The sequence below is a fragment of the Suricata suricatta genome, chromosome 6, assembly GCF_006229205.1.
Source record: "Suricata suricatta isolate VVHF042 chromosome 6, meerkat_22Aug2017_6uvM2_HiC, whole genome shotgun sequence".
NCBI lineage: Eukaryota > Metazoa > Chordata > Mammalia > Carnivora > Herpestidae > Suricata > Suricata suricatta.
In genome coordinates, this window is record NC_043705.1 from 123,384,710 (window position 1) to 123,405,883 (window position 21,174).

Below are 21,174 nucleotides of genomic sequence, written 5' to 3' on the forward strand. Positions count from 1 at the left end.
GTGACTTTGGCCTCGTCTACCCTCTGCTGATCTCCAGCCCAAGTATTGATCTTTTTTTGCTCTGGGGCTAGTGAACATTGCTAGGGGTGATCCAAACCAAACCGCGGAGTGTTCCTGAACGGGGTATGTGAAAGCCATGTTCCCTTGCCTCGGTCGGCCCTTGTTCTGCTCGGCAGCCTGTTATTTAACTCCTTTTGGAGCCTGTATCATTCTTCCCTGGGGCTGGTATAAACCATCTTTTCATTCTCTTTGAGTTTGTATTTCCATTCTTTTTTTTTTTTTTTTAAGTTTTATTTACTTTGGTAATCTCTACTCCCATTTGGGTCTCAAACTCATGACCCTGAGATCAAGAGTCACAGAGTCACATGTTCTTCCAACTGAGCCTGCCAGGTACCCCTGTAATTCCATTCTTTTTCTTCTTCCTTCCCTCCCTCCTCCCCCTACTTTCCTGTTCCTCCTCCTTCCCTCCCTCCCTCTCCCCTCCTGCTTCCCTCCTCCCTCCCCCTTCCACCCTCCTCTCTCCTTCCCTCCCCTTTCTTCTCCCCCTCTTTTCCCTTCCTTCTTTCTCCTCCCCACTTCCTCCCTTTCATCTTCCTTCTTCTTCTTCTTCCTCCTACTCCCGCTCCTCTTCCTCCTCATTTATTTATTTTGAGAGAGAGAAAGCACAAGTCAAAGAGGGGCAGAGAGAGGATCTCAAGCAGGGTCCGTGCTCAGTCCAGAGCCTGACATGGGGCTCAATCCCCTGACCATGAGACCGTGACCTGAGCCCATATCAAGAGTTGGACTGTTAGACTGACCGACCCGAACTTTTGTACTGAGAGACGACATTTCCCCTGCTTCTCTGGGATCTTGGACAATCAGCAGCAAAACCTCCCTCAGCTTCCTCCTTCCCTCCTGTTGTTTTTCTCTCTGTTCCTGTTTCCTTTTCCTGAATCCAACTAAACATCTGCCTGGCTCTTGATCTCATATGCCCTTGGTTTGTCTGGAGCCTGCTTCCATCAGTCTTCTACCTGCCACGTGGATCGTTCCGTGGTTCTGCTCTATCTGAAGGCATGTCAGGCTTCCCCTAACCTGAAGGAGCCCCCACTTGAAGAGTTAAGCTACTGGCTTGTTCTCCCTTCCTGTACTGACAAACATATTTAAAAAAAATTTTTTTTAACATTTATTTATTTTTGAGAGACAGAGAGTGAGCAGAGGAGGGCAGAGAGAGAGAGGGAGACACAGAATCTGAAGCAGCTCCAGGCTCCGAGCTGTCAGCCCAGAGCCTAACACAGGGGTTGAACTCACGAGCCACGAGATCATGACCTGAGCCAAAGTCAGCCACTTAACCAACTGAGCCACCCAGGCGCCTCATTGACAAACATATTTAAAGACTCTACTGGCCCGAGCACTTCAGGTGGCTAAGCATCTGTCTGACTCTTGATTTGGGCCCAGATCATGATCTCATAGTTTAGTGTGATGGAGCCCCACGTTGGACTCTGCGTGGGCACGAGGGGTCTGCTTGGGATTCTTTTTCTTCTCTGCCCCTCCCTACTCACACTATCTCTGTCTCTCAGAATAAATCAATGAAAATTAACAAATAAGAGACTGTGTGTAATTTCCCCTACTTGTCTCTCTGCGTGTTTCTTCTTGGTGACTTTTACCCGCTACTCTGCTGAAGGACCTTCCAGAAGTCACTGGGCCTTGTGTTGTGCATCCCTGCTTCTCCATCCCATCACTGCAAGTTTGACACTAATTATATTCTCTTCTTTTTGCTTCTACATTTCTGTCTTGCTTTGGACACACTATGCTTTCTTGGTCCTCTGACCTCCTTAATATTAAGTTCCTTCTTTCTTACACTGCTTTCCAGTGTCCAATTGTAGATGATCCCCTAAAGCTCTGTCTTTGGGTTTATTAAGAGAGATACCTTAAAATGTACCAGATAATGAATAATCTCCCCCTGTTTAACAGGAGAGGGGTGCCTGGGTGGCTCAGTCAGTTGAATATCCAAGTCTTGATTTCAGCTCAGGTCATGATCCCAGGGTTGTGGATTCAAACCCTACGTTGGGCTCCACACTGAGCGTGGAACCTGCTTAAGATTCTCTTGCCCTCTCGCATGCTCTCTCTCTGTCTCCCTCTCCCTCCCCCTCTGCCTGTCTCCCCTTCTTGCGCTCTCTCCCTTTCTAAAAATAGAAATAATAAATTTTTTAAATAATAAAAGTTAAACAGGATTAACAAGCAGTGATTCTTTTTTGTTGTCAAGACATTTATATGAAACCCATACAGAAATTATACATATTACAATAGGAAAACACATGCTTTTTGCTAAATTCTTGTGAGAAGTATGTCTTTGACCAAGAATTTTGCTTGTTTCCGGGACGCCTGGGCGGCTCAGTCGGTTAAGCATCCAACTTGTGATTTCGGCTCAGGTCTTGATCTCATGGTTCATGGTTTGCAGCCACGTGTCAGGCTCTGCATTGACAGTAAGATGCCTTGGGATTCTTTCTCTCTCTCTCTCTCTCTGCCCCTCCTGTGTTCTATTTCTTGAAATAATAAATTTTTAAAAATTAAAGAATTTTGCTTGTTTCCTATTATTTTTTAAACAAAACCTTGTGCTTTTACTTTTATTTTATCTGTTTTCAGACTATTAAGAAAAACTTTCAATGTTTATTTTTGAGAGAGCGAGAGAGAGACAGAACACAAATGGGTGAGGGGCAGAGAGGGAGACACAGAATCTGGAGCAGGCTCCAGGCTCTGAGATGTCAGTACAGAGCCTGATGCAGGGCTTGAACTCATGAACTGTGACATGACCTAACCAAAATCAGAGGCCTAACTGACTGACCCAGGCACCCCTATTTATTTATTTGTTTTTCCTATTTATTTTTTTCAAGTAGGGAATAGTTAGGGACTTACCCCAGATGAGTGTGACAGGTGTGGTTGTGCCCCCAAGAGAAAATGAGTTATGGTTGAATATCACCAACAGTGAACTCTATCTAGCCCAGGAGAAGAGATAAAAAAAGGATTATAGACCCTTAACTTCTTAGAACCTGTTAGCTAGTCATGGCTAAGGGTGTCTCCCCTTTTATCCAGGTGAGCTGCAGCAGCCAGGGGCATGATGCCTGGGCATTCAAGTTACTGCCACCTTTGGCTGAGGGCTAGAAACTGTGTGGTGATTTCTGTATGTTGCTTAACATGACAGTGAGGGAGGCCAGCAGGGGGCCCTTTGATTTGTCTTGGTGTCCTAACATGTCCACCTCATTATGAATCTTAAGGAGTCAAAGTACGGCTGGCCCTGAGAGGGGGACAGGCATTTCCTAGAGCCGTCCTGTGTTCCTCTGCCCTCCCTCCCTGGGTGGGTTCGTAGCCTCTTCCATGTCCACTGGCCGTCAGCTCCCATGTCTGGAGCCCCAGTTCCGCCTCCCTCTCCTACTTTTCACCCTCATCTGAAATGCCTCCTGCACGTGGGTGTCCTGTCGGCACTGGGCAGAACACCTAAGACACCCAGCACCCATTGCATCATCTTCCCCTGAAACCCCAAGCCAGTTCCTCCTGGCCTCCTAAGCGTGGTGCACTGTATCCTCTGGCTCATGTGCTGATCTTGAACCTTGCAGCCCAGGCTTCCGCCACTAGCATGTCTGGTGTAGTGTTTGTACCATTCATTGCAGATGAGTAGCAAAAAGTACCATTTCTGGATAGCAGAATTGTGAGAAGCATCTTCCCCTAGGTTTTATCTGTGAGCTGAGGCTGATGACTTGGTCAGCAGAGCAGTGGCTGTGCTCTAGCCATTCTTAAGCCTTGACCAGGCCTTTCTGTGGTGCTGAGTCCACGACAGTGCGCACCTGCCCTCAGCAGGCTTGTGCTGCCCTCTGTTCCAGGCTCCACTGGCAGGTTCCTCTGCCCCAAGATCAGTTCTCCTTTCCTTTTGTTCCTGCAAAATGGAGCAAACTCTCCCACTGTAGCCAGGAAAGTGCCTGAGCACCTGAACCCGTCACTTACGGCCATTCATGTGATTTCTTCCTCTTGTGCCTTCCCTTTGTGGTTCCTCGAAATTCTCTTCTCTCGTTGACCGTGTTCTACCTTTTATTATGCTTGAGAGTTTATCTCCCTTAAGCTCCTTGGAGGGAGGCACACTCTCTGAGCCCTCTTCATGTCCTCTTCACATCTTTTCCACCTAATGCAGTGCCTTGGATGTACGGGTCTGGTATCCTTTGTTGAATAGCTAGCTTCCTGTTCTTTCTGCTGTGAACTTTCTCCAGTGACAGGGACTGTCCCCTTCTTGCCATCCAAGTAGAGCACGGCCGTTAGTCACACTGCTGCAGCTTTCCGTGCAGCTTGGGGAAGTTATTTGGTCTCTCCAAGCTTCAGCTCCTTGTTGTTAGTGAAATTAGAAATCACCCCTGTCAGGGGACCCGGGTGGCTCAGTTGGTTAAGTGTCCTACTCTTGATTTTGGCTCAGGTCATAATCTCAAGGTTCTTGGGTTTGAGCCCCATGTTGGGCTCTGTGTGGGCAGTGTGGAGCCTCCTTTGGATTCTGTGTCTCCTCTCTCTGCCCCTCCCTCACCCTCTCTTTCAAAAATAAACATTAAAAAAAAGAAACCCTCAGTGTTTAGGAAAGAAAGGAAGAAAGGAAAGGCAAAGGAGAGGAAAGGAACCACCACTGTGTCAGTGAGTGGCTGAGAGTCACGAGTTAACCAACACGAAGGGCCTGACGGTGAGCTGTGCTCTAGCGCAGCGACTACCCTAGTGCTGGTGATGGCAATGCCATCGTCTGGGCTCCCAGCACGAGAGCCAAGTCGGAAGTTGACTTCCGTTAGCCCATAAGCAAGTGTGAGCATGACGGTCAAGACCTGGGGATGTCTTTTGTTTTGTTTTAAGACTAAATCATTGTTTTTCATTGTAACTACTCTTTGGCTTAACGAAATTGAAAATGCACAGCCATTTCTTACTGAAGTTCCAAGTGTCTCTGTGTGAATTCGGTGGCTCAGCTTGCCCTGCTAGCGCCTGACTGAGTGTCACCTCTGAGAAACCTTTATTCTTTGCAGTTCTGGTGTTGGTCCTGCCACAATGGATGTGCCCTTTTGAAAATGTCACCACTGCCCAAAAGAGAACAGGATGATGGCATTTCACAAGTCCAGAAGAGCTTCTTGGATGGGTCAGTACTGTTCTGCATTTCTGTGACTGGTTGGCTCGGGTTCTTGTTTTCCCAGAAGGAGGGGAACGGATCTGAGTTCACTTGTGTCTAACCGCCAATAGCTTCGTGCTCAGGAGCATCATAGAGAGTGGTTATTTTTAACACCTTTGAAAGAAGGGGCGCCCGGCTGGCTCAGTTGGTAGAAGATGTAACCCTTGATCTTGGGCTCATGAATTCTAGCCCCACATTGGGTGTAGTGATTACTAAAAGACAAAAAAATTCAAAATACATAGTTTTGAAAGGAGTCCGTATAACGCAGTGATTAAGAATGTCAGCTGCAGGGGTGCCTGGCTGGCCCGGAGGAGCTTGCAACTTTTGATCTCAGGGGCATGAGTTCAAGCCCCATGTTGACTGTAGCCATTATTTAAATAAATAAAACTTAAAAAAAAAAAGTGTCAGCTGCATTGTTTTTAGAGATGCAAGCTGAGGTATTTGGAGGGGGAGGGCATGATGGCTGTCGTATTGACAGTGGTCACATCTAGGTCATGGGCGCTATCACCACCCTTTAATACATGTTCCACGTGCTTCCACGTCCACCTCCAATGACCGGGAACAGCGGTCCTGTGGTCGCTAGTTTGCTGGCAAGGATTAAATGGGAGGGCGCCTGTGCACACAGATCTTGCCACATGTGAGTGCTCAGGAAAAATAAGCTGTTTCTAATTCACTTCTGCGCTTCTAATCTCCTGTTACTTTTTGATACCTAGAGTTTATAAGACCATCCACAGGCCACCCTATGAAATTGTTAGAACTGAAGACCTGTCGAGCAACTTCCTGTCCCTGCAGGACATCCAGACTGCCTACTCTAAATTCAAACAGCTGTTCCTGATAGGTGAGAAAAATGCTGAACAAAAGCTCTCTGTCAAATAGGGAAAGACATGCCACACGGGTCAGGTGACAGTTGGTACCTTTCCCCTGGTCTCTGTTTGTACCAGAGGCTCATGACCGTGACGGTTGATGTCATGGAGTGGAGGGGCTGGGAGCTGAGGGTCCGCTGTCACTGCCACGTTCACTGCCCCTCCTTGCCCCCCCCCCGCCATTTTCCTCCAGGCTTTCACCCCGCTGCCCCTTCTCACGGTTGGGGACACGGCCCTTCCCTCCTCTGCTCCTCATTTCCCTTCCCAGCACACTGGCTGCCCGGTATGCGCAGGGCCCTCTCCCTCTAAAGTGGTGGGACTGTGTACTCCCCGTGTTCACTGGCTCGCTCCTGGTGACTGTAAAGTGGACAGTTGGTTTGTTTTCCTTAGTGGCTTATTGAATGGACCGTCCCCACCCCCACCTGCCCCAAGTGGAAATGTTTTTTTTTTTTTTCCTTCTGATTAAGCAGAAATGTACAAAGTAGGAAATGAAATATGCCCATCCTGGCCACCCCCACTTCTCTGCTCAGGCTGCCCATTATGAACAGTTAGGGCCTGAATCACATTTAACCAGCCCAGTTGTTTATGAATTCTCGTTCTTCGGTGAGTCTGTGTTACCATCTGAGATCTGTCACACTTACAGGTAATTCTTCCCGACTTGGACTTTCTAGCCTAGCAAATTCTAATTTAGTTTTCACTCATTCATTCAGCCGACATTTGTTGAGTTTCCATGATATGCACCGATGGTAGGCGGACACAGTGCGGCACAGATGAATATGATGCCTGGGTAAACAGCCATGTCCGCCTCTGACTAGATTTATAAAAAGCAGGGACCTGGTGGAGGGTGACACACTGCCCTATTTGCGGGGGGGGGGGGGAGATGTTTGTTTTTTTGCAGATCTTAAGTTTTGGGTACTCTGCATATTCGGAGGAACTTCTCTAGTAATAAACTATTGCAATAATCCTTGAAAGTATCCTTGAAGTGCAGTCTTCACAGCACTAGTTGATTCAGGACTGTGATTCCACATGTTCCTTCTCGTCACCCAGGACTTGCAGAGAGGTGTCTGCCTTATCGTTGATTTGAGTTTGCAGCTTGGACCTGTATTCGATGTCTGTGAAACGCAGGGCTCTCTGTATCAAAGGTGGGTGGGTGGTGTAGTGTAGGAGTGTGCAAGGAAATGGTGTTTCTGTATTTAGGATTCCAGCAGAAGCCACGTCTGCCCCTTTGGGCTCCCTGGCATCAGGAGGTGTCCTGTCGCCTTCCACTGCTAGGACAGTGTAGCCTGGGTGTCGATCGTTTCTACCTAAAACATATTATTCTCCTTGTTGAGTCACAAGGTGGACTATGGCTTTATATAAATACTGTGAGGCACTTTTTATTTGAACACTAAAAACCTAGAAAATCCATTTTTTGACTGCCATCCCCTTCCAGGGGCTTATAGTTCAAACACCATTACAGCTGAAGTCTGGAAGTGTCCTTTCTTGAGAGCGGAGAGCTGCACTTGGATCCTGCAGCTCAGGTCCAAGGCTGACCAGCACACTTGAGTATCAGCACAGATTTTTGGTGACAGACATGCAAGAGAACAAAGACCTGACTTCCTTGCTCTTTTTTTCTTTTTTCAGATAATAGTACCGAATTTTGGGACACAGATATAAAATGGTTTTCTCTGTTGGAAAGTAGCAGCTGGCTTGACATAATCAGGTATTTCAAAGTCATCATTTTGCTCATGAATTTTATAGCTCTCTAATTCAAAGGAGTTAAGCAAATTAACAAATAATTGAACTGTTTTATATTTCACTACGAGGTGTTTTTAGATCACATATTCTGTTCACGGCTCAGCTGGATTTTACATTTTTATTTAGTATTTCTGTGCACACTTGATCTGAATTTGTAGACATGCTACTTGCTCACAGAGATCTCTCTAGACTATATATAGACTAGCCGTGGAAAGACTGCAGAGTAGGGGGTGTGGCAGCCCACCAGTCTAACTGAGGCAGCAGCGCTGGTCCCCAGGAGGGAACAGGAAGAAGGGGGGGTGATGCTGACTTTTTATTGAATACCTTTTTGAATTACTTGTCTTCTGTGTATATTACCTATTTAAAAATGATTAATGTCAGTTTTCTCATAATGTCATGAGTAACGTCAATTAGGCATTTTGGGTTTGGGAATTGGATTGAGGTTCCCAGAGGCAGAATTGTTGTATTCCCTTCCCTACCTCATAATTTTGAACAGCTCCTCTCTGTTGCTGTTAATAGAGGAGAGGGCAAAGGGAGGCACCGAAGAGAAATGATCGGGGCGCGAGAAGAGCATACTTGGGAGGAAAGGGGAGAACTCCTCTCTCTACCTGGCACCCCGTCTCTCGGTTCTGCCACAGAGCTTTGTGGCCAGGCCTCAGCCCTCCAAACACGTGTTAGTGCATCCGTTCCGGAGAGCCTGCCACACGTCCCATGGTTTGAATTGCAGACAGTGATACACGTCACCCGGGAAAGCACCCTTCTTCACGTGGGGTGGGCAGAGAAGGTTGGGCGTCCCTCCCCAGATGAGTGCTGTCCAGGGAGGGGCCCCTGCAGGCAGGGAGCAGTGGATGTGAAGCCCCGAGTTACAGAGGAACGTCAACGCTGAAAATCAGAAAGAGTGTGTACCAAGAGAGACAAAAGGGACGTCTGGGCCTGCTGGATCTTTCCAGCCACCCTGACATGTGGGGCTCGGGACCTTGCACTAGACAATGTGGGTGTGCAGCACAGTTTCTGATGTGGGCATTTGTAGGTCTTACTAGGACTCTCCGGCCAGACTCAGGCATGAGTTCTCCATAGGAGGCTGTAGTGCAGAAACCACCTAGGAACATTTGGACATCAATTTTGGGATTCCCTTTTCAAATTTTTGTTTCTAACTGGCAGATGAGTGTCTTGCGGTACGTGAGTAGTGTAAATGGTAACTTCTTTTCTGGAGGATTTAAGTGAAAAAACAAATGAGATTGCCTCAATCTTCGGTTTTCCATCTCTAAATTCCTCATTGTTTTGATACAACCTCAGAAACTAATGCCCCTTTCTCTTTCTCCAATGTAGACGTTGCCTGAAAAAAGCAATAGAGATCACAGAATGTCTAGAAGCACAAAATATGAACGTTCTTCTTTTAGGTAATACATTTAAAGCACAAAGAGTGCTTTACATTTCCCTTCACTTGCGATTTAGTTTCTCCATCTACAGCTTTATGTAATTGGAATTGTCTTATAAAAGGAGTAAGCTAGTGTAGAACTCTTCCCCATTCTTTTCTACCCTGACCTTAGAATCCTTTGTGTTTGATTTCAGTGTTACAGTATAAAAATAAATCCTTCATTTAGAACTTGGCAGACTTCTTTGCAGCTCAAGAAGGAATTGTTTGGTGTCTTCATCAAAGCTCACATTTCCTAATGGTTTGGATTTTGTTTTATATTAACTCAGCTTGGTTAAAGTTAAAAGCTTTTGATAATCCTTTTTACATAAAGAAATCCATGAATGGTTTAACTGCTATTTTTATGCCTTTGTGTTTGACAGCCTTGTGCAGTTGCTATAGAAACTTTGTGGGTCACGATTTCCTTTTCCTCAGTGGGCTTAACTTGCTATGCATGCGGACAGGACATAGCATTCAGAGTGTGTAAAAACAGGCGCAAACTGCTTTTATTTAAAGGTTGTTGCTGGAGTCGGTTAGACCTGAGCTACAATACGATGTTTGCTGTTTAGAATACTTTAAACTTCCGGTAGCCCGGCACTCCAGTTCAGTGGGTGTCTCATGCCTTCAAGCCCTCAAGCTGGTATGGCTCCGAGGGGCTCCGTGACTGCTGAAATTTAGCCTCCGTGGGCGGGTTGTGTCTGCTTGAGGCTTCCGTACTCGGTGCTGGCTCACTGACTTGGATTTTATGACATTGACTGAGCACCTACCGTGTGCAGAGCTCTCCACCTCTGCCTTCTAGAAGTTTACAGCCTAATAAGAGAGTTGGGCTGAGCATATTACTGAAAAAGACCTGACCACCAATGGCAGGACAGAGTACCGAGGAACTAAGGGGTGCAGAGGACGGAGAAAGATGCGATCTGGTAGGAGGAAGTTCTCAGGCCAGGCTGCACGGGTCAGAGCTGCCTAGAACAATGAATCTTCAGCTGAGATGTGAGAAGTCTCTTAGTCCCAGATGGATGACCGAGTTGTCTCCTCTGAAATCTCATTTTCTAGCCCCTCTTCCTGTTACCCACAGGTGTACTGTTAACACCCCTCAGAGGCAAGAAGGCAGATTCCCTTAAAAATGAAACTTACTTTGAAAAGTGATAGCACTCCAAAGACAAAACTCTGTTTCTTTTGAAGCCATGTGTCCCCATAGTTTCGACTTGTCTCCCTGGAGGAGAAAAAGAAGCCCAAGCATGAGCCTGGACCTTAGTGGTTCCACGGTCAGAATGAAAGAGCTTTAGCAGTGGAGGCACCCCGTCCTTAGAAGCTCCGTCGCTGCACCGACACGAGCCCGGTCCTCCTCGTGGACATTCGTAAATAGCAGCTTGAGTGGCACTTCTTTTCGTAAAGAGGAGCCACGGGGATGTAGACGCTAACTTTTAGGATCTGAAAACTCTAAAGCAAATGCATGGACAGAAACGTATGCTTTTATTTGCCGTGAGTCCTGAATGCCGAGCACGCTGAGCGGCGTTGTCGTCTCACGGGTCTTGTCCGGTGCGCGCCAGGGGTGGGCCGTGTACCCTGACCGCGGGGACTCTCTCCTCCAGGCGAGACCAGGGGAAGCCGGCCCCTTGTGCTCTCAGAGCAGTGGAGCTGGGAGTAGGGGAGTCCAAAAATACTAGACTTCCTCCCAAGCAGAGGGAGGGAGGGAGAGCAGCTGTGAGGGGAGGGGAGTCTGAGGAGCAGTTGAGCCTTGGAACAGTGAGCACAGTGATGGAGACTTTGACGCAGCAGCTGTGAGAGTTTTGAACTTGGGCCGTGAAGGCCAGCAGGTCGCCATCACGTGCATGGCTCTGCCCTCATTGTGCGGCATCCGGATGCCTGTACACTGACAGCAGACTTGACGTGTGCTTAGTGCCAACATGTCCGGACCCTGTATGGCACTGGCTAGAAGCAGTTTGTCTCTCAGTCTGACTCTGCCTGTGTTCCCCACTGGCCCTCACCTTCAAGGAAGCGGACCTGGCCAGTAGCAGGCACACTTTGGTTTTGGGAACCCCGCTGGTTAACTGTGCAGGTGTGAGCACACTTTGCAGCTTTTTAATACTCCATATTCTCCTGCCTCTTTGCACTGCCGCTGGGGCCCCTCCTAGAGGAGAACGCTTCCGACCTCTGCTGCCTCCTTTCCTCCCTGGTGCAAGTGATGATGGACCCCCACTGTAGAACCAGGATCGGATTCCAGAGCCTCGTCCAGAAGGAGTGGGTCATGGGCGGGCACTCCTTCCTCGATCGCTGTAACCATCTACGTCAGAGTGACAAAGAGGAGGTGAGTGTCCTCGTCGGAGAAGCGCCTGTCTCTAATTTAATACCTGTTTTCGGATAGATGTTGGGTCAGCGCTTGCAAAGTGCACGCCGATGGGCTTGTTGGGAAGGCCATGTTCAGTTCCCTGTTGGATGATTCTGCAGGCTTTAAATAGTATTGAAACCCTTCCCAGAGGGAAGGGATGTTAGGAAGTGTGCTCTGCACCTTCTCTTCTAAATCGTGTGTGCCAAGGGTGGGCATGGTTTCATGACGGGAATAGCATTGATTTATAAAACTTAAAAATTAATTCAGAGAGACTCCTACAGTTCTGCTGAGTTAGTCTTTGCAAAAAAAGTGCATATTCCACATAATAACACAAAGTCAATTTTCCCTTGCACCTAAGTCTTTTCAGAATAAAACATGAGGTTATGTTAACGCCATCCCTCACCGGGACCTTACCGGTGACGTAGCATCTGTGCACGTGACCTCTTCTGCACCTGGCTGTGTGGACTGCATTGTAGTTGAGCTGGCCCCGCTTTGTGATCCAGTCTCAACTGTGCTCTGCACACTCCTTTGGCCACATCTGTGACTGCTGAAGGGAAAATGAAGACAGGTGAACTTTCTCTAATGAAGTCACCTCAAAGCTCTGTGTGCCAGGACATGACGCGTGGTTTTCCTACTGCAGATCGTGAACAGGTCTGTCTGCGGTGAGGAGCAGCATGGCGCAGCGTGCCATGGGAATAGAGAGCCCTGGCTCCTGACCTCAGGGTCTTGGCGTGTTTCTGGAAGAATCCAGCTTCCCACGCCAGCCCATGAGGTTTCTTTCAGCTTGTGTTCCATCAAGCTGAATGGAAATCACCATTTTCAGCCTCGGAATGGATTTGCCTTTCTGAGGAACTTGGCAAGGTTGATGGGACTCAAATAGCATGATGGGCAGAGAGAGCAGATCCTATGTGGGAAAGAGTATGTTTTGGATATCTTGAGAAGATGAGGACAGACAGGAACCAGGTCTGGGGAGGGAGAATGAGTCCAAGAGCAGATCCAGGCTGTGCTGTGCTTTCACTCAGCCTTTGGAGAAGTCATCCAAACGTTCTGAGCCCATTTTCTTGACTGTTCAGTAAGGTTCAGATATTTTCCACTCTATTTAATGATATACTGAGCAGAAAATGAGGTGTGAAGTAAAGTTGCTATATAAGCATTTCTTCACATCTCCACAATGAAATATTAAAATTGTTTGGGGTTTTTTCCTTCAAAATGTGGCCATTTAAAAAAATGTTTATTTTTATTTGAGAGAGAGAGAGAGGGAGAGGGAGAGCAAGTGAGCAAGCAGGGAAGGGCAGGGAGAGAGAGGATCTCTAGCAGGTGCAGAGCCTGATAGAGGGCTCGATTTCACAGACCGTAAGGTCATGGCCTGAGCCAAAATCAAGAATCAGATGCTTACCTGACTGAGCCACCCAGGTGCCCCTCAGCCCCTTCTCTCTGAGCTGCGTGAGGCCTCACCAGTCTCCATAAGGGACAGACTGTGACGCGGCTTGTCCTTCCCACCTGATGGCTTCGGATAAACTTTGTGAATGACAAAGCACTCTAGAAAACTCTCCCTACCAAGAAACGGCTTGCCTCTGGGTAGCTAATAAAAGAGGCTATCAGTTAAAAAAAAATCTGTACACGTTTGTGGAAAAAAGGGTTAGGAACTCCCCTTCGCTGCTTCTGCCTTCTTTCCCATCATCCTGTGGGGGTGAAGAAGGGAACACTGACAGAATTCATGATGGAGTATAGGTTTTGGGTAATACAATTTACCAGTGTGAAGAACGGAATTCTTTTGGGGGAGATAACACTTTCACTTAGGTTCAAAGTGTTCTCTGTCGTCAAAATCAGTTGCAAGTGCTCATCTGTCAATACTAGGTCAGTAATGAGATTTTACACATTTCATCCTAAAATGTTTTCTGTGCAGATCAGTACTGCCAAATACTGATCCGAATCTATAGGCATGTGACTTTAATTGAGCATATTCATTGCATGGAATGGGATGGAGTCCACCGTGTTTCCCGGAGAATATAGTGCTCAGAAGTGGTTATTCTATGGCTCTTGAGATGGCTGCCCCCTGTACTCAGTACAGCTGGCCTTGGACTTGTAGTGCCTGCTCAGTAATGTGTATCTTGTTTTCACATAGGTTCCTGTGTTCCTGCTTTTCCTGGATTGTGTCTGGCAGCTGGTGCACCAGCACCCCCCAGCATTTGATTTCACAGAGACTTACCTGACTGTGTTGTCAGATAGCCTGTACATACCTATTTTTAGCACCTTCTTCTTCAATTCGCCTCATCAGAAGGATAACATGGTAAGAGTCCCTCTTAGGAACCTACATCTTATAGAAGGCCTGATTCACAAGTTTATTGCAATAGTTTTGATGATAAGTATTTATGGAACACTAACTGTATACTGGGCCCTGTTTTGAGTGCTTTCTGGGTATTCATAATTGTCACAGCATCCTGTTGGGTGTGTGTTCTTATCCCTGAGGAGCTGAGGCACTGAGAGGATGGGGAACTGGCCCAAGGCCACCCTGGGAGCAAGTGTTGGAGCCAAGGAATTAAACAAAATTAAAAACCAGCCTTCGTAAAGATGGTCAGCCTTCTCTCCCACTTGCCTGGAGTTACTCTGGAGACAGTGGAGATGAGGCAGGTCAGGGAAGCCGGGCTTTTACTTTCCATCTTACACCTTTGTCTCTCCTGGGGCTTCCTCCTGGCGGTTTTACTTTCTCACCAAGTCAGTGCCTCTGGCCGGCTTTCCCTCGCCCAGCTTGCTTGAGTTGGCCCTCCAGGAGCAGTTTAGCAAGTTCCTCAGTGAAGTGGGGGCACAGGACCTGAGCTTCCAGTCCCACCGCCCCAGTTTCATATCCCAGGCGGTCGCTCACCAGCTTCGTGACCCTCAGGCAGTTCACTTCAATTTTCTGAGCCTTGGTTTCCTCAAATACAAAATGTGCGAAATAGTGACCTCACAGGGTTGTTGGAAAGTGCCCATCGTGGCTGGCATGTGGCCCACTGGAAAACAAGGTGACCTCCTTCCCTCTCCCTTCCCACCCAGAGTCTTAAATGAACAGCCACTGAAGGCCACAGCCTTTAAAAATGAGGAACCAGTGTTGGGTCTCAGGGCAGGGGCGCCCTTTCTGGTGCCCCTCAACACCATGCGTCTGCGCTCCCCCGCCCTCCCTGGCAGCTATCGTGACCTGTGCTTGTTTTGGCAGGGCAGGGAAAGCCAGGACGCACAAAGCAAGCCTTTGAACCTGCTCGCCGTGTGGGACTGGTCTGTACAGTTTGAACCCAAAGCCCAGATGTTGCTCAAAAACCCTCTTTATGTGGAAAAGCCAAAACTGGACAAAGGCCAGCGGAAAGGAATGCGTTTCAAAGTAAGATGTCCACATGTCTAACCCCCTTCATCTGCCCAGGATCACCACCTGTGGCAGGAAAAAGTTACTTATGGATTCTGTAAACAGTTTGAAGAGTCCAGATTTGTGGCAGGCAAACCGTCAGGGCCTGTGAGAATCATTTGCTTTCAGCAAATCAGCCTTTGCCCTGATGAGAGCTGACCATTTGCTGTATGTCACCGGGGATGTTACTGCCAAGACAGTTGTGCTTCATGGGAGCGTGTGAACCCTCTACCTGAGTGTGGTTAGCAGGGTAAAAGAGGCATTGATCATGGGATTTGCTCAGTCTATATCGGTTCATGTGTTCAATAGCAAGACCTTCCCTGATGAGACCTATCTATGATTTCTCCTGTTAAGGGCTGTTGGGTCTCCCCACTGTATTGATGTGCAAAAGTAGCCACAGACAGCACGTAAGCAAATAGGCATGGCTGTGTTCCAGGATTTATAAAAATAGGCACCAGGCCAGATTTGGCTGTGGGCTGTCGTTTGCTGACCCATGCTGTAAATCTCAAGTGTCAAATAATATGAATATTCCTTCAGATACATGTTCCTGATTGTAGTTATTAAAATCCCATGGTTCCTATACTCTGGTTTCTCTTCAGACTGTATAAATCTTTTACCTTTTAAAATCCCATAGTTGCCTAGATTTCTGTGGCATTTCCTAGCTCCTTCTCCTGGCCTGGAGTTCCCCACCCCCCGCCCAGACCCAACAAAGGGGAAAGTGGTAGTGGTGAATCCCAAGTCACTGTGTGTCTCTGCCTTCTCCGCTGCCCTGCTTCTGATCCCACCTGCTTTCCAGGGAGCCTGGCCAGTCCTGGTGCTGGAGGTGCTCCATTCTAAGAGGCTTGGGGGCCTGGTGAGCCACAGCCCACACTTGCAGAAGATGCAGCCGCTGGACAACTTAGAACTGTTGCTTTGCTCTTTCGAGGGGCCTCAGGGCCGGGGTGGACGTTTCCCTTCCTGGTTCAGTCTCTTTCCTGCCAGCTGGACCAGAACTTCCCTGAGCTCCACAGAAGCTTGGCCAGAGGTCAGTTTTTCCTCCGTGTGCTGTGCCCCCTGGTGGCTGCATGCACACTTGTCACCTGTTCGGGATCGCAGAACTGCCCCGGGCCAGGGGGGCCGGGGACCTCAGAGACAGCCAGGGCCTGATCCCTTATTGTGCATGGGAGGAAACTGAGGCTCCCCTTTGCAAGACTGGATTTCACTTTTTTTTTAAATTAATTATTTCTTTATTTAGAGAGACTGTGAGCAGGGGACATACAGAGAGAGAGGGAGACACAGAATCCAAAGACAGGCTCCAGGCTCTGAGCTAGCTAGCTGGACGCAGGGCTCAAACTCACGAATTATGAGATCATGACCTGAGCGGAGGCCGGATGCTTAACCAACTGAGCCACCCAGGCACCCCTCACTTCTGTACTCGGACCCAGTTTGTCCAAGTGTCCCTTCTCCTTGTAGTTAGGAGCAGATGGCCTAGGCTCTAGGAACTGACTGGGGCAGGAGGTTTGGGCCCAAGCTAAAGTGGAGTTGGGGTTGGGGCCACAAGGAGCTTTGAAGCTTTGGGGTTAGGACACCGCATACCAGGCTGGGGGCTCCTTGTTGAGTTGAGTGGGCGGGTGGCCTGGGAGAAGTTCTGTAGAAACTCAAGAGGCCATGGCTGACAAGCACAAAGCAGTGCTTGTGAATGGCCACATGGGGCTGCTGGGCCTGCTCGAGGCGCACCATCAGCCTTGGCCCTCAGCCCTGACCAGGCTCGCTCCCAGCTTACCCTTCCTGCACCCCGTGTTTTCTTAGGGGTGGAGAGAAAGGGCTCTCGAGACAAGTGGAGTTCTGTTAGCGTGCCGCCTCTGGAGCCAGGCTGAATTTCGTGAGACCACCTTTAGCACTTTGTAGCTGGGTCTTTGTGGATTACTTAACGTCTGTGCTTATTTTCCTTGTGTGTAAAACGGGGCGAAAACGTGGCTGTGAGGATGGGCTCAGTCCATGCATGTGAAGCAGCGAGCGCAAAACCCGGCCAGCAGCAAACAGTGGCTGCGAGCTTCCGCCTGCAGTCAGCAGTGCCCTGTGCAGACGGACCGGCCTTGATCCCTGCGGGGGAGAGGCCAGGCCGCTCTCCCACCCACCGCTGCAAAGTCAGAAATCCTGTCAGCTCTGGGCTGTGGCACTGTGGATGGTTGTTTTTTTTTTTCTTCTAATGTGGTTATTATTATTCTGTAATCCGCAATAAGAAATGCTCTTTTTCACCGAGAAAACCCACTGGCAGGAATATGTTAGAGAGTCCGGGCCAGCCCTCCCAGAACATGGTGGTCTGTTCTTATTTCAAACACACACCGCAGGAGCAAAAGAGCTGGGGAGAAACAGCATCTCCCCACATTGCTAACCTCTCCGTGGGGCTCTGGGAGTCTTTGTAACCTTTCAGCCTCTTTACCCATCTTCACGGCCCCTTCCGGCCGCTCCTCAGGGTCGATCCCCTTGCTCTAGCTGCAGGTAGGATTACTCAGGAGGGAACTAATGCCCATGCTCTCACATTTCTTGCTCGGTGCAGCGTGTCAGGCAAGAACACCCGGCCAGCTTAGCCACTTCCTCAGATTCCTTTTGCTCCCACCTGTCTCTTTATCCAAAGACTCTTCATGACATAGGCTAACCCTCTCCCTGGCTGCCGGATAATCTGCAGACGGAGTGCCCGAGATCCGTAGGCTCTTCAGGTAGTTGGTGCCGCTTCACGGTGTGTGGACTACCGATCTCAGAGAGGAAACACTGTGCACTCCAGAAACTAAATAGGACTGACATCCAGCCTGGCCTGAATCAGCAGCTTGTCTCGAGTTAAGCTCCATCTTCAAAAGTGCCTTAGCGCCCCTGTGCCCGGGGAAAGCGGGTAGAGCACCTCCCTCTGTCACAGCTCCGCTTTCTGCACCCCCCCCCCCCGCCGCTGTGTGCCTGCTTTCACCCATTTGTTTATAAACACGATGTGCATCTAACATTTGCATCATGGAATAAACAAGAACCGCCTCCTCCTCCCACCCCCGTTTAATGGCTTTCCAGTCTCACGGCAGTTCTGGTTTCTCAGGATCGTAACTGCTCTCAGGCTAACCGGAGATTTTTTGTGTTTTCTTTCAAAGCATCAACGACAACTTTCTTTGCCACTCACCCAATCTAAATCATCTCCCAAAAGAGGATTTTTCAGGGAAGAAACCGATCATTTAATTAAAAACCTCCTGGGCAAGAGAATTAGCAAATTAATTAACTCTTCTGATGAGCTGCAAGACAACTTCCGAGACTTCTATGACAGCTGGCACAGCAAGCCCACCGACTACCACGGTCTGTTGTTGCCTCACATCGAGGGGCCAGAGATCAAAGTGTGGGCCCAGCGCTACTTGCGTTGGATTCCAGAAGCCCAGATCCTGGGTGGTGGCAGAGCGGCCACCATGAGCAAACTCTTGGAAATGATGGAGGAAGTAGAGCGCTTGCAAGAGAAGATCGACGCGAGACCCCATGGCCAGGGGGCGCTTCCGACGGAGGCCCCCTTGTTGCTGAGGAGTTCCGCCCGCCTGTCGTCTCTGTTTCCTTTCGCTCTGCTGCAGCGACATCCCTCCAAGCCCGTCTTGCCCACCAGCGGCTGGAAGGCCCTGGGTGATGAAGAAGATCTAGCCAAACGAGAAGACGAGTTTGTGGATCTAGGGGATGTGTGAGTCGTCCGCTCAGTGATCGTGAAAGAGGAGCATTGAAGGTTGAGACAGGAGCCCGCCATGTTTGATGTCCGGATTAGCGGCTCACGCTTACTGCTTCGGGGGTCGGGGTGGGGGGAGGGGAAGTGGGGGGAGGTGTCAGTCCAGAGCTCTATAGAGAAAGCCTGGACCTTCAGGAAAAGAGCTGGTTCTCGTGTTTTTTTCATGCTCCTGAAAGACTATGCAATTAAAACCGTATCTCTAGTATTATTAATTGGAAGGAATTACTACTTGACCCGTCACAGAACTGTGGCCATTGTCTGATATGTAAGTATTATATAGAACCTGCAGTGGCTGGTTTACTACTAAAAAGGGCTTTGGTCAGACACTCTCGGACTCGATACTTCCTTCAGAGCTTTTCTGTGCCAAGGTAATTTATCCAGTCATGGGAACCAGTAAGTGTCTCTCTACCCGTCTTAGCTTGGAGAAGGTGCAGCTGTGTGTGATGTGTGTATGGCAAACTGAAAGACTCCCCTAGAGGTATTAGGAGTATGGCATTCATTTAACCATAGCAGTTTTCCTTTCTTTATCCTCTTGCCTGAGAAAAGCTGGGGGATTCCACCCACGTCACCCATCCTGACATTTCCCGCCATCCCCCGGCCTGCATAGACTGTCACTTTGTGTGGGGTTGGTGGGCTAGCCAGGCAGCCACACCGCCTTTTTCGTGTGCCGACAGCTCCCCAGTGTGTCTCTGCCCACTTGGTGCCCTCGCTGCCATCCCTCCGTGCTCCCCGCCGCGGGGCACGCAGCCCAGCGTCTTGCTGCTGAACCTGTCGGTTAAACTGGGGGAATCCCTTTGGTTCGCCTGACGGAACTTCTGTTCTTCCGGAGCCTCTCAGTGTTTGGAAGGAATTGCTTTGCCTGTTCCTAACAGTGTGCGGAGGCTTGGGAGCGCTCCTGACCTCCGCAGCAGCCCCCACAGACACGAGCAGGATTGCTGTTGAACGTGGCTTTCGTAGGGAAGCGACTGAGTGTAAATAGGAGAAGCAGTGGCTATCATACAGTACCTCAATGATTTAAAAAGCCATAGAAGAAACTTGACTCTGCCCAGTGACCTTTTTGGATCTGCTGTCTAAATGGTATATATTTTTTAATGCAGGAAAGTACACTTTGTAAGGAGCAGTGTTTTTATTCTCAGTGGAACCCTGTTAAATCCTACAAAAGGGGGCTAATGTTAGAATGTTTCAAATGGAATGTTTGCCTTTGATCCACCTTTGTTCTCCAGGATAGATCCCAATTTGAATGTTACATGTTTAGAAAAACTTCAGTTCCTTAAGGGCAATAAGAAATTCTGAAACAAAGAAGTTTCTCAGTTTGCACTGAATAGTCTTTTCGTTTGTACTCGAACTTGCTTTGCTCCTCCCCACCCCCCCTCCCCGCCGTGTAGGCACACGAGCCAGGTCGGTCTGTTGAAATGACAGATGTTGAGGAGAGAGCAGACGTGCGTTGGGGTCCAAACACATGTCCAGTCTCGGTTGCCTTAAGTCTCTCTCACTAGTGAGTTCCATGGTAGGCTTGCGATAGGGATTTTAAAAATACACTAGTTCATTAGCTCCCTTAACGTGCGTTCCGTGGGCCTTCTTAAACTAGCACTAACCTCCACGTCTGCCCCGCTGCCTCCCAGATACACTATGGAGCTAACTATTTTTGTTACCATATTATAACATGAGTATTTATACAGTAGCCTCTTCAATCTTAGAATCTTAGTAATTTTCATTCCAAAAATGCCTGGTGTGATGCTTTATACTCCACAAAGTATGGTTTAAAGGCACAAGGTCATGGCCCTTGTCATAGCAGTTGAATGTGCATTGAAGTATTTTTCTATGATTTTTTAAAAAAATTACAATAGAAAAATAAGCTGTCGTAACATGTGAGGTCATGACAATTTATTTATATTTGAAATCAGATTTCTATAAACTTGTATTTGTGTACAGAATTCTTAGTAGGTTTATATATTGTGACATTTTTATTCAAGATTGAGATATGGATTATGCTTAACAGTAAAAACTGAAATGATACCATTTACTTTGTTTAAAATGCTGCACTGTGCAAGTTTGGAAATGTACATTAATTTACTGTATATAATATCTTGAGTTTGTTTATACCTCCAAGTTTTTACACTGAAGATAAACTAGCTTTATTTACATTCAAAACATTTTTTTTAAGGGAATAAGCTGTTGGGCTATATCTGTATAAATGTGCTTTTTATTTTCTGGATGTACAATGAAAGTTTATACTTGTATCTCACTGCATCATACCTGACTGCAGAAATTAAAGCACAGTTTACAAGCAGTGCTGCGCTCGATGTGGTCAAAATAACACGGAGCAGTTACTTTGATTCAGTGTGTGTTGGGCTGAGAGTTGGGGGGTCGGGGGGGCAATGACCAAATAAATATTTAAAATTTTAGGGACACCTGGCCAGTTCAGTCATAGAGCATGTGACTTTTGATCTTGGAGTCATGAGTTTGAACCCCACGTTGCTTATAGAGTTTACTAAAACAAAAAAAGTAAAATTTCAGGTGGTGATGAACTACGACGAAGAAAAACAAAACGGGGCAAGATCCCTATACAGCGA

At 48.0% G+C, this 21,174-nt stretch overlaps 1 protein-coding gene across 1 annotated transcript in view; it reads left to right on the forward strand.

Moving 5' to 3' along the window:
- MTMR12 (myotubularin related protein 12) overlaps positions 1-18,619 on the forward strand; it is a 39,305-nt gene extending 20,686 nt beyond the window's left edge. Inside the window, exons 9-17 of the mRNA XM_029941280.1 lie at positions 5,022-5,131; positions 5,875-5,999; positions 7,648-7,726; positions 9,091-9,161; positions 11,311-11,483; positions 13,630-13,794; positions 14,698-14,859; positions 15,806-15,904; positions 17,994-18,619. Coding sequence (XP_029797140.1) covers positions 5,022-5,131; positions 5,875-5,999; positions 7,648-7,726; positions 9,091-9,161; positions 11,311-11,483; positions 13,630-13,794; positions 14,698-14,859; positions 15,806-15,904; positions 17,994-18,563 — 1,554 coding nt within the window. The 3' untranslated portion in view covers positions 18,564-18,619. The remainder of the gene's footprint in view (positions 1-5,021; positions 5,132-5,874; positions 6,000-7,647; positions 7,727-9,090; positions 9,162-11,310; positions 11,484-13,629; positions 13,795-14,697; positions 14,860-15,805; positions 15,905-17,993) is intronic.
- Positions 18,620-21,174: the final 2,555 nt, after the last annotated feature.